The sequence below is a fragment of the Cololabis saira genome, chromosome 19 (genome assembly GCF_033807715.1).
Source record: "Cololabis saira isolate AMF1-May2022 chromosome 19, fColSai1.1, whole genome shotgun sequence".
NCBI classification, from domain to species: Eukaryota; Metazoa; Chordata; class Actinopteri; order Beloniformes; family Belonidae; genus Cololabis; species Cololabis saira.
The window spans coordinates 30,439,519-30,456,418 of NC_084605.1; the positions used below are offsets into that span (position 1 = coordinate 30,439,519).

General features: G+C 42.0%; 1 protein-coding gene across 1 annotated transcript in view; it reads right to left on the reverse strand.

The window, feature by feature from the left end:
• Positions 1 to 16,900, reverse strand: part of lhpp (phospholysine phosphohistidine inorganic pyrophosphate phosphatase) — a 40,228-nt gene that overhangs the window by 18,876 nt on the left and 4,452 nt on the right. Inside the window, exons 4-6 of the mRNA XM_061707764.1 lie at positions 16,834 to 16,897; positions 16,654 to 16,746; positions 9,964 to 10,055 (exon numbers count right to left, since the gene is read on the reverse strand). Of these exons, the coding sequence (XP_061563748.1) occupies positions 9,964 to 10,055; positions 16,654 to 16,746; positions 16,834 to 16,897 (249 nt within the window). The remainder of the gene's footprint in view (positions 1 to 9,963; positions 10,056 to 16,653; positions 16,747 to 16,833; positions 16,898 to 16,900) is intronic.

Genomic DNA, 16,900 nt, shown 5'->3' on the forward strand with positions numbered 1-16,900 from the left:
AACTGCGGGGGAACGTTTAGCCTTATTAAAAAAGGCCATATCAGTTTAGGTGTAGACTAAATTTGGAATATTTTGGTGGCTTGACCTTGATGATGAGTATGTCTTTTACAGGGAGAACTGAGTAACTCATACTGCTCCTTTTAAATGAACCACTTAGGGCTGAAACGATTCCTCGAATAATTTGAGTAATTCGATTACAAAAAATGATCGAGGAATTTTCTCTGCCTCGAGGAATCGTTTAATTTTGCAGCTCAAAGCAGTGTATTTCGCCCGGACTACATTTAATGCGGCACAGCGCGCTAGTACAGCACGTAAAGGAAGAAGAAAGAGGCAGCGGATATGTTTGGTTTTAGTAACATGCCATGCTCATATATATATATATATATATATATATATATATATATATATATATATATATAGCTCAGTGCTTAACTTTTATTTTCAATCCACGCTATATTCTTCTGGTCTGTTCTCCTATATGTTCCCCCTCTAACCCGGTACATACATATGTTCCTCTAAACATCTGCTCCCGCTACAGTTTTAACTAAAAGAAAAGGCAGAAAATGTCAGAAAAATAAAAACGTGATAAAGCTAACTGGGTAGTTTTCAATTTTAGCTCTGTAGTCATTCATGGATAAAACAAGCAGCACTGGTGCCTAATGTGCTCCAATACAGCCGGATCAGAAGTTTATTTTGAACACTGCCAAAACTCAAAATCTTATACTTTAACTTAAAACTTAACTAGCACTTAAAATTTGCTTGACACAAATGAAAGTTCAATTGAAACATGTGGGAAAAACACCTAACCTTTTAAGTTAGACCCTCCAGAAAAACGCGGGCAAAAATCCTTGATTCCGCGGACTGAAATCCTTGATTTTGCGGGCTAAAATCATTGATTATGCGATTAAATGTGCGGGTTTTTTATGTGCTTTTATGCGATGAAATTGCGGAATATGCTGTAAGTTGCGGAATAGGGCGGAAAGTTGCAAAATATGCGAAATATGCAGGAAGTTACGGATTCGGCGCTGAGCTCTTCCCTCTTAAATTCAGCGGGTCGTCTGATCTGAGGTCGTAAGAGAAAAAAAAGGAGAGCGCGGATGGAGAGGAGAGAGGCTCTCTCCTCTCCATCCGCGGCTCGGTGCTCGGGTGATTGCCGGGCGCACCGGCGCGACAAGGGGGACGAGACAGAGCTCCGTCACCCCCCCCACGCGTCCGCCGCCACTATCCCCCAAGTGGATGGGAACGTGCGTCCGCCTCCGCCGGCCCTCGCAGGCGCAGTGGTGCGCGGTCAGCGCGGATCCTGAGTCCACCGGCAGCCGCGCCCACCGCGCAAGCGGGGGGACTCTCTTTTTCCTCTCACCCCCGCGGGTGAGAGCTGCTGTTTGGGGGGTGGCGGTTTCTGCGAGGGGTGCGGAGGTCCCCGGGCGGGTCCCGCACGTCGCGACCGGGCGTCCCGATATGTCACTCACAACACTCCCCCCTTTTTCCAAACTTTATGCGAAAATGTCGGCGATGATGCGGTGAAATCAAGCGAGCCCCGCATAATTCGCATATTCAGCGCGGACATATGCAATATTAACCCCAGTAAAAGTGATTTTTCTGCACCAGACATTGAAATCCACGGAAGGTCTGTAAATCCACGGACAGCCGTGAAATCCGCGAAAAATTCTGCGGTCACGGAATCGCGGATTCCTGGAGGGTCTATTAAGTGATGTTGGTTATCAGGTGTAATGGCATTTTTAGGTTAGAAATAAGAAAACTTCTTGGTAAGATCCTTAGTTTTTTGAGTGAAGGCAGTGAATTTGGTCAACTGGTGTAAGTTCAGGGTTTTTAAATGAACAGCCATGAACCTACTGGATTATATAATTTAGTTTTAGTGATGTCAATTAACATCTAACATCTTATGTATATTTATAATTGCTTTTTAACTAAACAAAAATATGTTTTATCCGATTACTCGATTAATCGATGGAATTTCAGTAGAATACTCGATTACTAAAATATTTGATAGCTGCAGCCCTAGAACCACTATCACCGCCTGCTTAGTGAGGGTTGCTGGATTTCTCTAGACGGAGTGGTAAAGGTACAGTACAGCTAATCTAAAATAATGCAAATGTTTGTCTCTTTTTTTTTCCACTTGTTATCTGTAGGACAGCTAAAAATAATGAGAAGCTGAGCTGTTCTTCATAGTCTGTTAACAAGACTTTGACTGCAGTATTAACCTATTGACATTTTTTTTTCTTTAGAAACACTAAGTTTGTTTGTCTGTACACACAAAATTACCGTAAGAAAACTAATCTGCTTGGTGATCACATGACCACTGACCCCCAGTGCAGAGCTCGTTTCCTGTTGCGTCCCTCAGCGGCGGCCACAGACAGATAGGGCCGTGAACCAGGGTGCGGTTTTGGTAAACTGCTTCGTGGTTTGTATCATCAGGGACTAGCTCCCTCTTGAGAGGCTTAATCTGACTCAGCCTGCTTGTTTCCCAACATTCACATTAACGCAGTGTAAACCGTCTCGAAGATGGCCGCTGCTGTGTGAGAATGTTTGCTGTGCAGATTTCAACAGTCGGGAATCAAGCGAGGGCCTCCTGTAACTCACTGGCCCTCAAATTCAAAGTCAAAATACCCATCAATGCCATGTTGAGCTCTGACTCATCACAGCACAGTTTCCTCCTTGGAAAGGGAGCGTGTTCCAGTCCTGAGAGGACATGTATAAACTTCAAGTTCACAGCCAGAAGCAGTGATAGCACTGAAACGGGCTCACAAAAAGCAGTAGCAGCACTTACAAAGTTTCAAAGGTTCCCAGTTCTGTGCTGCTGCTCTTGCTTGAAGATAAGAGAACAAAAGCAAAGAGTACAGGACCAACTGGGGTCACAGATGGTAGGAAATCCCTGCGCTCTGTAAGTGTCCTTCACTGGTAACAGCTTGACCAAAGAGACGGAAACTTACTGGGCTCTCTGGTGTTTAATAATGTCGCTGCATCTTTAGTGCTGCAAAAACCTTAGATAAACAAAGCTGATCCAAAACATTGGGCAATCATAATCTTAAACCTGTTCTGCTCAATATGCTCATGTTGAATGGGTAATGTAAAAAGGGTCACTTGATGTGTAAATTGATAACAACTGTTTGCAGGCCTCAGATGTGTCAAAGTTGCAGGGTTGTGAATTTTTAAACATTATGTCCCATTTAAACTGCAACATATTCAATGTACCAACTGGATGCTCTCAGTTATGGCCCTTTTCCACTAGTACCACCTCAGCTCGCTTCTACCCGCCACGGCCCCGTCTTGCGCTTTTCCACTGCAGGCCAAGGCGGGTGGAGCCGCGCCAAGCAGATACTTTTTCTGTAACCATTCTGCCGAGGTTCTAACCGGGCTGAGCCGGCACTATTTCTGACGTCACCACCCTCCACGCCACTGATTGGTCGGGGGGCGGGGCCGTCAGACGTTTGAGTCAGGAAGCGGGAGTCAGCGCGAGAGCGACTCGCAGCTCGCAGCGATTTTATTATACAGCGCAAACGTCTGTTTGGTGATCCAACTCTGAGGTGCAGATGTTCATGAACCTGGGGGCTGAGGAGAGAATTAAAAAAGGGATGTAGACGGGCTATTTTTTTTCAGCCGCTCGCGGCTCCAGCTGATTTCTCATCAGCGCCGACATGAACAAAGCGGTTGCGCAATCGAGTACGTCACAGCAGCTTCACCCCAACCTGCCCACTTCTCCCCTGGCTTTGGAAAAACAAACGGGGACAAAACGGGTAGAGGCGAGACGAGCCGAGTCGGGCTAGTACTAGTGGAAAAGCGCCATTAGCCTGACATTCGGACCCATCAAGGTTGGAAACAGTGACATATCTGGTGTAGGTGCAGCAAAGTTTGATATAAACAGAGAGATTGCAGCAAAACAATCAAACTGCAATAACTAGGCTGCAGAACCATGCTTTTAAACTATAAGAGCACAGTGCTGTTTTAGAGTTGCTGAAGTGAAAACTTGTGCATTTCAGGGGAACTGACTGACGGCTGATGTTAATCAGCTGCAGGAGATAAATGCGTCAACGCTGCGTCCTGTTCGATCCCCTGGCCAACATTATGGTTCTGCAGTTATGCAGCTATTGTAACATTAAAGCTGCATTACATCTTAATGTTGCTAATCACTTCTAAGTAAACAGGATAGGATGTAGCCGCTGTAATATCCCTTTGTTTGGTTCAGACTTGAAATCATTATTGTTTGAGGATTACATTTAATACGATCCGCCTTTAAAACAACCCTATGGTCTATTACCAGTCAAACTGAGGTCCTTTTAACTTTGTATGTGTACAAACAGGGATTATTTGTACAAGAATCTCTGTCTACTACCAATATCATGCAAACTACTGGCAATAAATGCAAAAGGAGGCGAGTTCATGGCCTCTGCCTCCATAGAACCGGATTGGTGCTTTTGTATTTATGGCTAAACAGGAAAGTGTTAGAAGTAGAGGCCATGAACTCCCCTCTTTGTTTGCTGTTCACATCCACCTGAAGGTGACGTCAGGTGAGTACAAACAGTCCTTTTTTACACGTTCTGTGCACTCACAAAAGTTAAAATTACCTTTATTAATCTGTAGGTACCCCTTTTCAAAATGTCACTTCGAGTGGAATAGCATTTTTGTGTCTTATCAGGAGTTTTAAGTAGCAGCTTATTCTGATGTTGGGGGCTTGCCCTCGGGGCTGACATTTGTGGCCACACATTTGTGGCCATTGTGAAGCAAATGTGTTTTCCATTCCAAGTCAAAACTGCTTCCATTCACCTTGTTTTGGTCCCCAACAAGAGGTTTACGATCTTTAAAATCCTTACAATCTAATAATAGACTCAGGTTTGATCTAAACCTGGAATGCTCCTTTTAAGCTTAATTAAATGATGGCGAACACATGCACAATATCAGGCGCATTTTTTTAGACTCTTTCAACACAAATTAGCCCACAGAAAGAACCAGAGCAGCCTTGCAAAGTTACTGTAAAGATAGAGCCATTTGCTTAAAAGCATTTCTGAAAATACCGTAAAGAGCAAAAGTTGCAGTTCTTACAAATTTCTTCCTGCGTAACAACTCGTCAAGTGAAATGCATTTTAATAAAAGCTGATGGTGATTTGATTTGCATCCCTTGCCCTTGGTGTCTTGTCACTGGGCCCGGCCTTTTGTGAATCTGTCTTTTTTCAAGCCTGATGGGAACAGCAGGCCTGCGCAGCATCTGGTTGACTTGGAAACAGCTGTGTTTTCACAGATCTGACTGAGGGTTTATAAGCTGCTCAAAGCAGACCTGGGTTCACTGGGCCTGTTTGGCTAAACAATTTTAAATCTCACGTCCTCCCCTCCACTCAAGGTCCCACTGAACAGTGTTTCCTACTGAGAGACTGTTAATGTCACCGTTTCTCTACTTCTCCTCACACACTGCGTGCAGGCCCTGCAAGGGATTCTGAATAATGTTTAACAAAAATGACAGCTGACTGACGTTGACAGTTTACATTAATTAGCTTTTATTCTAATTCATCAAAGTTTTGTTAAACAATAAATAAATAACTGAGTGAATGACTGAATTAATAAATGAGAGCTGCCAGTGGTCATTATCAATAGCAGTCCAGGATCAAATGGTTTCAAAAAGGCCCTTCATACATCGGGAAATGCCTAAATATAAACTGGCTTTTGAATGCTGTCTGGAAATGATACACAGCACATTTTGTGACAACTGGAGGAAGTGCCTCGAGGAGTCTGTTTTCCCACCCTACTTTACGACATTCTAACAGTAAGAAAGACTGAAGGGATAGAAACTATTTATGTCAATTGATCTCACAAAACTTATGGAACCAGAGGACATAAGAAGGGTTTGTAATCAACTTTAATTCCCAAGACATGAGTAAAAAAGCTAAAATTTGCTAATTAAAGTGCCCTTTCACTGGCCAGTTGGTTTCATATTTGCTGCATTCTTTCCACATGCCATTATGATCTAGCCTGTCCAGCCATCCTAATTCTTTTCCTCTTCCTCTTCAATTCAACCATGATTTCCCTCGGGCAGTACCAACGGATGCAGAAGAAGCTGCCTCTTTAGGATACGGGACAGGCATACAACCAATCAGAGAAATTGAGACGAGTATCAATGAAACACATCGAGTGGAGCAGGAACGCCGACAAGTGACTTCATTTTGCAGTGAAAAGTGACTTTCGACGCACCTGTATAGGTCATATATATATATATATGTATGTATATATATATATATATATATATATATATATATATATATATATATATATATATATATGTATACACACACACACACACACACACACACACACACACACACACACACAGATTACTAAACTCACACAGAGCCACTTTTTCTAAATTCTCATGTTATTATGATTATTATAAAATCATGCAAATTATGTTCAAAGCAATTTTACTGTACAAAAAGCTAAAAAAAAAAAAAAGGTATGAAAAGGAGATGTGTCTCCATTATTGGAGTTAAATTCTGGAATGATGCCAACATAAATTTAAAAACATGTCATTCTCTTTTGGTTTTTAAGAAAATGGTTTGTAAAGCTATTTTTGAAGCTTATAAGTGTGATTGACTATCTGTAAATGTTTCTTTGCTTTTCTGTTGTTTCTTTGCTTTTTCTATTCTCTTTTTGGTTTTCTGGAGGTCGGTAGCCAAAAAAAGAAAGTTGATAATATAGGATAGGCTTTTATAAGCAGTTTGCTTCAGCCTATGCCTTTTCAGTCATTGTTCAACACATGATTATTGGTTTTGTGTGAAATGTTAATGCTGTGCACAATGTTTTTTGGTGTTGTGTTGATTTTGTGTTGTCATGACTGAATAAACGTAATTCATTCATTCATTCATATACACACACACACACATACATATATATATATATATATATATATATATATATATGCATGTGTATATATATATATATATATATATATACATACACATACATATACACACACACATATATACACATGCATATACATACATATATACACATATATAGATACATACATACATACATACATACATACATACATACATACATACACACACACTATATATATATATATATATATATATATATATATATATATATATATAATCTAGAAAAGAAAAGGGTTTTATTCTAGACAGCAGTCAGAGCATAAATCTTATAGTGCCACCTAGAGGCTTGCCAAGGTACTTATAGTTGTCAGACTGTAAGAGGTTCTTGCTGGACCTCCAAAATCCACAAAAATAACATGACTTTTTATTTTTCTGCAACTACACGGATAAAAGTGCAGAATTACACCCACAAAAGGAGGTGACATAGCAGTAAAGTGAAAACACTGCTTCTTCGTCAACACTTTTATGCGACTAACACATCTGTATTACAACATGTCATATAACTCAGCACTGAATAGACATCCATTTTCTGGCTATTCTGTTTCAACCGGCTGCTAACTCCTCAAACTGGGGAAAAACATGTGGTTGAGCAGTGATGAAATTTAATCTGCTTCATCATGTGTTTCGCTGAGTGGATCAGACGCTGCTCAGAGTATCAGCGTGCTGGAGAAGATTGGGGAGTTACATAAACCGCATGGTTTGCGTTAACCTCAATCTGCAACATTTATATCGTTGCTTCTCAAACTCACATAGCGGCTTTGACACGAAAGGGGTTACCCACACTTGCATGTACTCATTGCATCCACACAAAAGAGCACGAGATAGTGTTAACACACACCCACATAATCCTGCAATGAACACGATTAATTACACAAATGGTTTAGTTGTCAGTACAAGAGTATGAGATTAACACTGACTGATGCCCAAGCAGATTACTTGGCACTGTCCGGGTCACATGACTGTAACCTGTATGACTGACTGCAGCAGCGAAGCAGGAGCCTGACGTTTTCAGCTGATTCAGGCCAGTTATCGAGGTGTTGGCAGACTAAGCTGTGTTCTGGCAGAGGCTGACTTTGGCTCAGTAAAGATGCCAGAAATTATGGTGATTTGGGTCATTTTAGGTTGATTACTGATTCCTTCTACACACCTTGGCAGTTGGGGTGAGTAATGTCTTCTCGATCATGAGATTTGGACCCTTTATGAAGCAAAACCCTTCTGACTCGCTAAGAACGGTTAAATATCAGGGAGAAGGCTGTATGTCAACTGAAAAAGTAAGTGTTGCAGTATAATGGGGTTTTCCTGTTTCAACTTAGGCCCCGTTTCCACGTAGCAAAAACGGAGGCGTTTTCATGCGTTTTGGCCATTCGTTTACACGAAAATGAAGCTCAAAGTCACCAAAAACGATCATTTCTGAAAACTCCGGCCAAAGTGGAGATTTTCAAAAACTCAGTTTTCACGTTTGCTTGTAAACGGAGGGAAACGGAGATTTAGGCTTCAAAACGTCACATTATGAGACAGAAACGTCACCAGCATTATTTGTGCGACCTGTGTTTACAATTTGTTTGGCCACCGTCCCTATTTTCTTGTATTTTACCTGTTTTATATTCTAAAGTCACACTTAAAAGTAACTCCACTTCTCTGTCACTCCAAACAAAAGACTCTGGTTCCATCTTGGAAGTAACTGGCAGTCCTGGCTGGCTGACTTATGGTTCCGCGTTACACCAACGCAGAGCCTACGGCGTAGGGTACGCGGCGACGCGCGCCCTACGTAGCCCTACGCCGCCGATTTAACGCAGAACCATATTATTCAGGCTTCACACGTGTCATTTGTTGACGTTTTTTTCCAGGATTCTGATTGGCTAGCATGACTTTACGCTTCTCGTTACACTGCCCCCTGCAGGTTTGGCTGCTCATAGCACCTTAGCAGCGTATTTATGCAGGTTCGTGTAAACGAGGGTATTTTTCAAAACGTAGAGGGGGAAATATACGTTTTTGTAAATACTATGTGCTATGTGTAAACGTGGCCTTAAGCATGTAGTCACATTTGTGTACTTTATAGTACACAGCTGCTTCGGTTTCAAACAAATCAGTACCTCTATAACAGGGTAGGGCCGAGTAGATAAAAGCAGCATTACGCGTCTATTACAATAATTCACATAGCTTAGTGAGGGACGATTCTGCATGAGTGTATTATGATCACAATGATTTGGACTTTAACACACAATTTTAAGCGTAAACAGGTGCATTTGTCAGAGCTATATTTTTCCTAAAGTAAGACTTCTGAATATAAGATCCACTACAACCTCAAACTAATGTTCACCGTGATCACATTTGCTGGCCTGCATAGCAAGCGCCAAGTAAGAAAAGGTTGAGAATTCACTTAAACAGTGAAAAGAAATAAAAAACAGCATGTGATTTACACATTATAATGTACAGTATATTTATATGCCATGAGGTGTGGTTGCATAAAAGCATCTCGTCTTACCCCAGTCAATCCTCTATTTTCTTCAAGCCAGAAGAACCACATATATCAGCCCATGTGTTTTTGTAATTACGTTGTAAGGGGGTGGCCCCAGTAATCTGCACATTTGGGGCCATAAATCCTTCAGCAGCTATGACCTTGTGGCCCATGTGTGGGGAGGATAAAGCTATTTTTGGTCAATTCTCAATCAAATTACCATATCTGGTGCATTTAAGAAGGAGGCAGTTGGCTCACAGGAAGCCTTTTAGAGGAAACCTAAATCTACCAATGTGGTGTGAATGCGCCCCCTTCTGGTACCAAACAAATAAAAGAAGAAAAAAAACTCATTAAAATCAGATTCAGAAAGAAGGTTTTGCATTCTTAGCTTACACAAAGAGCAGCCAGATTTAAAATAAATATGCTTTTAAATAATCAGAGCCTCTTAAAGCAAACTGATGGCCTATAAATATAACGTTTGTGACAGTTTCAAGTGAGATCAGAAGCACAGATAAACACACAAGTTGCAAAGTAGGTAGATACTTGGTTAAAGGACAGTTTGACCAACTAATAAGGAGTCTGATGCAGAACATGACTGACCTGTATTTGCCCGTCCTAACTTGCACGCCCTTCATTCCACAATGTTGTGCCCCGCCTACATCACTTACAAGATCATCCCCGATCATCAGCGCCTGAAATCAAGAAGAAAGAAAGCATTAGTTTATTATCACGCACTGCTCAATGCATCAACGTTAGGAGCTGCTCACACCAGTATATGTTGTGGTTTTATTGTTTAGATTATTGTGATTTATAGGTCTATATGGCAGCAAAAAGGCTTCATCCTTTTTTTTTTTCTTAAAAAGGCTTCATTTTTAAGGCCCAATCCCAATTCTCCTTCACTCGCCCTTCTTTTCTTCCCTACCCCCTAAAAAAGAAGGGGGAGATTTTAGGGCACTTGAAATCTAGGGCACTTGGCCCAGGTTCCTGTCCCATTTCTCCTACTCCCCCTCGTTTTCATCCCTACCCTGATCAGGAAGCTGAGAGCCAAAAGCTGTTTTAATTTCAGCTGTAGCGCTGTTAATATGCCACTTTATTAGGTTTTAATATTTTTTCAGGCGTAAAAGTAACCTTTAAGATCCCCAACCTGGGCTCAGTTTATCCAAATAACGCCTGTTAAGAAATTTGACTAGACGTTTTCGGAGATGAGAAGAGCCGCCGGCCCAGGGGAGCAGCAGCAGCTCACGGCACGAGAACAGACGTGATCGCCGGGTCAAGCTGCGCCGTCGTCCCGGGAGAGAAACTTCAGCTCTGTTGAGAATTACACTGGCTGAAATAAATCATTTAGGAAGATGTTGGTTTAATAAATGAAATCTAACAGTTGTAGCTACGCCTGTTAAGAAATTTGGTCCAAAAATTTTGAGATTTCTGCCTGCCGGCTCGGGAGTTTATGGGTCCGCGTTAAATCGACGCAGAGCCTACGGCGTATGGCGCGCGTCACCGCGTAACCTACACCGTAGGCTCAGCGTCGATTTAACGCGGAACCATAAAACAGCTCCGCTATCTTCACTTCAGCTTTATCTGTAAATTACCCAGATAACAGCTTTGTGGTTTCTGAAAACTATTATATCAGAAACATCCAAAACAAATCTGACGAGTCACAGGATTATTTCTCTCTATTTCCCACAAAAAAATGCTTGCTCCCTTGGTCACAATCTGAGACGAGTCTGCAAATGATGTTTTCCCTCGGTCGGCGAGGCAAATTGACGCAGATCCTACGGCGTAGGTTACGTAGCCTACGGCGTTACCTAACAGCCTTTATTCCAGCGCGATTCTTCGCAAACAACGGACAAAAAAGGGATTATGTACATTCACTGAGTGAATATTATGAAAGTAAAATATATATTTATCGCTAGAAATGTAATCAAAACGTATTTTTATGCAGAAACTAACTCAAAATATTGATTTATTCACTAAGAAATGTCTGCCATGTTTTTTTTGGGATTCAGTCCGCAAATGACGACGAAAAGCATTCTGGGAAATTTTCATACCCCCTCGCTCGCGAAGTCAGCATCTGAAAACACTCGATTTGAAGGGGCTATTCTCAGCCCCTAGCCCTCGTTATGCCCACTCCCCCTAGGTGAAAAGAGGAATTGGGACATCACTACCCTCACGGGAACGCGCAAGGGGTAGTGAAGAAAACGAGGGCGAGGGGAGAATTGGGACGCAGCCTAAAACAAGGATTCCCTAAAACTTGGTGGTTTTACTTTGTGAGGAGTAACTACTGGACTGTCAAGGTTTTTATCAAGGCACCGGGCTGATAAAGGAAGGAGAAAATCCAACTTGTGGCGTCTACCATCAAGGAAGAGAAACAAAATTAATCTCATACCGTAAATAAGATGTTGTGGTTTAAAAGATCATTTCATGACTTTCTTAAAGGGATAAAAGATAAAAGTCGACACGGTGGACTCATTTCTTTTAGAATGGATTTTCAAAATCCTTTTATTAATTTATAAAACTACACTTATTGTGTTAACCTCTAATTCTTCTGGGAATCTCTGTTGTTTGGTGGCAGGCAGGTGGCGGGAAACACGGCTGAGGGTCTGGGAACTTTTAAGACAGAAATCACACCCTTCGTTTAACGGATCAGTTTTGACCATAATGATTTAAGCCTATAACTACGTTCTCTCATATTTTTAATCCTCTGACTGCTGTGGAGAGGGGCACTGGATATACCTGCAGATATCAACGCGTCTCATCACGGAAATCCAAAGGAACAGAGCGACACTTGGACCGAGATAAGCCCGCTGTGTTTGAGCACCGGCAGCCAGGTTCAAAAATAAACTGGCTTAGTGCGGGGATGGTGCCGATTCTTGGACTCGAGGAAACTCTGAGATGGCCAGGGATAGAAGTCAGACACCGGCTGAGTGTAAACGCAGCTTGTACATCCAAACTGGGAGTCTCTTAACCTTCTGCGTGTAGAATCTATTTTAAGTCTTGCTCTTCCATATACACTCACCGGCTGATTCTAAAAGGTGTGTACAATATTCTGGGGACTTCCTACATGTTGAGTTCTATCTACAGGCCCAAGTATAGATAACCTGCTATAAAGAAGAAAAAGAAAAAAAAAAAAAAACAACCTTCATTTCCAAGTCTGACTTAAATTATCAGTGACACGATATCTGATGTTTAAATCTTGTTTGGTCAGCCAAGAAATGAGATGCTTGAACCACCTCAACTGTCTCCTCATGATGTGGAGGAGCAGCAGCACTTCCAGTTCTTCCTGGGTGACTGGACTTCTCATTCTGTCCCTAAGGGAGAGTCCAGCCACTCTGCAGGAAAAACTAATATCAGCCACTTGTATTCATGATCTCATTCTTTTCATCTTTTCATCACCACCCACAGTTCATGACTAGAGGAGAAAGAACATTGATCGGGCCGTGAACAGAGAGTCTGACCTTTTGACCCCAGGAAGTACAGTTGGCTTGATTCAAACCAACATAGAGAATGTGCATTACTGCAGACACCTCACCTGCCAATCTCCTATCACATTCTTCCACCACTCCTTAGCAAGACGCTGAAATAGTTCAACTGCTCCACTTGAGCTAGTTTGAGCTAGGATTTGTTCCAAATAAAAGAAACCCATTATGACCTGAGGGGGAAAACTCATGTTTGAGATGACGACAGTAAGAACAAATATTAAAAAGAGATGTACAGCAAGAGAACCAGTCTCTTCGCATGAACAACGTCATCCTTGAGCAACAGCTTCGGGGATTGAATGAAAAGTTTCTGGTGGAAGAAAAGATGAGCTACCAGTATTCAGAAATGAAAGCCCAAAGAGAGGCAATGCTGGATTACAACCGCATTCTCCAATGTAAAGTACAGGAGCTGAAAGACCAGTACGACAGTGCCAAAGAATGGATTGACAATTATAATATGAACAAGCGTCACTTGGATGCGCTTGAAATGGAGAGAAATGAACTTACAGCACAATTCAACGAGCTAGACAATGAACTCCGACAAATCAAAGCCATGAAAAGCCAGTGTCCCGAGATGCAGTCGGCTTCAGAGGCTGCTAAAAACCACAACTCTGGGCTTGCCAGAAAAATTCAGAATCTTCAGACAGAACTCTTGAATTTCAAAAATGTGAAAGAAGAGCAAGATGCAGCATTAAAAGAACGGTCGGCCCGCGGACAAGACGTTTGTCACCTGAATGGCAACATCAAGAAAAGAAAGTGGAAACAAAACAAAAGCAAGAAGATCAGCCTTCTCCACAAGACCAGACAAGTCGAGGACTTTGTTCAGTTCATGGAGAACAATATGAACATTTATTCCTACGAACTGAGGTCGGAGAGTGGGCTGCATGATCGAGAGGATTGCTCTGTTTCCAGCCAGGAGGTTCCTGCTCTGAATCCTGGCTGGACATGCAAAAGCTGGTGCAAAAGTTTTTTTTGGATGTTATATGTAAATTGCATATCTTGTTTATTTTACCCTTTTTCAAATAAAAAGAATAACTGATGTTAAATGAAATGTAATTTTTGACTTATATTAAACCTAATTTTGTACATGTTTTCTGAAACCCTGTGAAATGGGTTATTTGCGTCGATGTGCAAGTCGGAGCTCACCAAAGCAACATTCAAACTTCTGGGTTGTCATCCATGATAACTTTAGTGGTGTGATTTTTATTTTGTGTTTGTTTTGGACCACTTAATGTAAAAAAAGTAGCAAATATATGTTGAATTAGATGTGTGTTGATTGACAGCAGGCATATCCAATGGTTAGCTGTCATCACCGTTGCTACTTAGCACTTTCTTGACAATGAAAACCTTGCCGAGGTCTTAAAGTGGCCACTTAAATTTATTTTCATTAACCTGGAAAAGGTTAATTTAATAATAAAAACTAGAAATATAATGTTGCCTCATATTCTTGTGCCATGATTGACGTATGGCTTTGGTCATAGACTGCTCTTGTTCATAGGTGAGTGATTCCTTCTTCCTGTTTATATTTAACACATATTTACTGGAGAAATATCACAACTTAGTTCACACTGGTGTTTCTGGCAAAAAATCTTTTGGGATTATTTGAGCTGCTCAGCCAGCATTTGCCCTGATTGGTTTGTGTTGTGGGGGTAGCAGCCTAAGCAGCGAGGGCCAGACCTCCCTCTACCCAGCTACCTCCTCCAGGTCCTCTGGGAGGGCACCAAGGTGTACCAAGGAATGATGCATCTTGCATTATGTCTCCAGTGCCCATTGGTCTGGCTCAGCAAAGTCAAAATACATGTGTATTGTTGGTATTCTTAAGGGTATTTTATATTTTACTTTCAATTGCTGCAAAAACATTTTGATAATGTTGGTGACAGCTTGATTTCTGAGGTGTATACATTTTTTACTTGCAGCTAAATATCTTTTTGAAAACTCAAGTTTATTGTTTTCTATGCTGCAAGAGGTAAGAAAGGGAGCATTTTAGCTCCTTTCTGTTACATATAGAGAAGTTGCCCAGCTCTTGTGGTGGCATCTGTTTCTTTTCACCGAGTTAGGTACCTTCCTACTCAAAAGAACACACACACACCTGTCTTGCCGAAATGCTGGACTCTTTCTGAGAAAGCCTAACAGCTCAGTGAGAGTTCCTGACTAGGCTTCGGCTCGGATATTTACAAGAGGCTGAAAAAACAATGTAAATCTCCGACTTCTGCACCATCAGCACCGCTTCCACAAAAAAAAGAGTCCCACAAGTCTTCTCCCTGCCAAGCATCAGCTTCCAAACTAAAACACACAGCGCAGGGTGACATCCCTGCAGCAACCCCTCATTCTTCTCTACACCTCCTTCAGAGTCCTGCGTTGCCTCTTCCATCACCATCTGGTGCCCCCACAAAGCACAAAGGAACACTTTAACGCTGCATTTAGTTAGCTTAATTAACCCCGACCCATAAAAAAAATATTAATAAAGTTTCCTTGCTTGTTTCTACATGATATTTATGAGCACATTGACCTTACCCTGCATTCACACTGAAAGCGTCAAAAATCTCCTGACGCCAGCATCTCGCTGCTTGGTGCGTTCACACTGAAAGCTGCATGTATTGTCGACGCCTACAGTGGGCGGGGCTAAAGCTGCAGTGGGCGGGGTTTGAAGCTGCGCTGCAGAACTGGAGGGAATAGTGGGAACAGCCTATTCATATAGCGTGCACTTCTTCAGTTTCCTATTTCACCATAGATCACACTTTGGGACGCCTTCTTTATATTTTAGCGTTATTTCCGCGTAGATAAGAGTGAGTTTGATGCTCCTTAACAAGTTTGGTGCGTGGATCAACATCAACCGTCAGCGAGCCCTTGCTCCCGGTGAAGGCTGATTTATGGTGCGCGTCGCCACGTACCCTACGCCGGCGATTTAACGCAGAACCATAATTCAGGCTTCGCTGCAGTCTGTCTGCGCTGATCACTACACACCGGGTCGGAGCGGATTTGGTCATATTGTTTAAACTGTGTTTTGTGATTAATAAGCACAGTTTTTAATCGTTTTGCGTTGGATCAATGTAGCAAATAAAATCGTTCGGACCATACAGCTCCTCAACCATCAGTTACGTGTTTCACCTGAGCAGTTCAGGGAAATTTCAGTTTGCTGGATGAAATATATTAATTCCTGATAAAATAAGTTTGTTAGTGCACAGCTCTGCTCTTGTACGCATGTGAATGAGTGTACGTTTGTGTGTACATGAAAGTACAATCTGCATTGAGGCTTCTCGCTTTGGGAATCCCGGGCTGTGATTGGACGCCGCCTCGGCGTCACCGCTGCTCATTTGCATAAAGTTGAGATTTTTCAACTTCAAATTGACGCGCCGCTCCGGCTGCTCCCGACGCCTCCGCTGCCTCTGCTGCTCGCTGGTTCTCGACGCGCGGTTTCATAGAAAATGAATGGCAGCCGGCTGCACAAAATTCTTGCACAAAATGTGCAGATCCCTCCTAATAAAAACAGAACTTTGTTGTTTAATTATAATAATATATTGCATTGCATTATCTTGCACCAAACCGCAGATGCAGTAGTGTTTTTATTTCTGGGATGACTCAGCAGTAAAGCCAACTCTGATGTAGTGTTGTGGCTGAGACCGGCTGGAAAACCCTCTACATCACCAGGCTGCCTGCTCTTTACTTCCCAGGCAAATGAAAGCTCACCAACAGACCCAGACCAAAGAAAAACCCACATAGAAAGCTGAAAATTATGTGTTTTTAGCCTGGACAGTAAAGTTACCTGTCCACACTTGTGTTCTGGTAACACCCAGTGTTACATACGGGAACAAACCTCGTGTGGTTGAAGCCCCATGTCATTGAGAACGCTCTGGAAGAATGTGGGGGACGGTTTTCCAATTACTTCAGCCTTTAAATCACAAGCATACTGGACAGAAAAAAGGGTTCATTTGATTATATAATTTATACAAGAATGATTTGGCTGATTCTTAAATGATATATCAGTAAAATATACCTCAAGAGCCTTCATGTAAACACCAACATCCAATTTTAAACCATCCATCTCCTTGTAGTACCTCCTA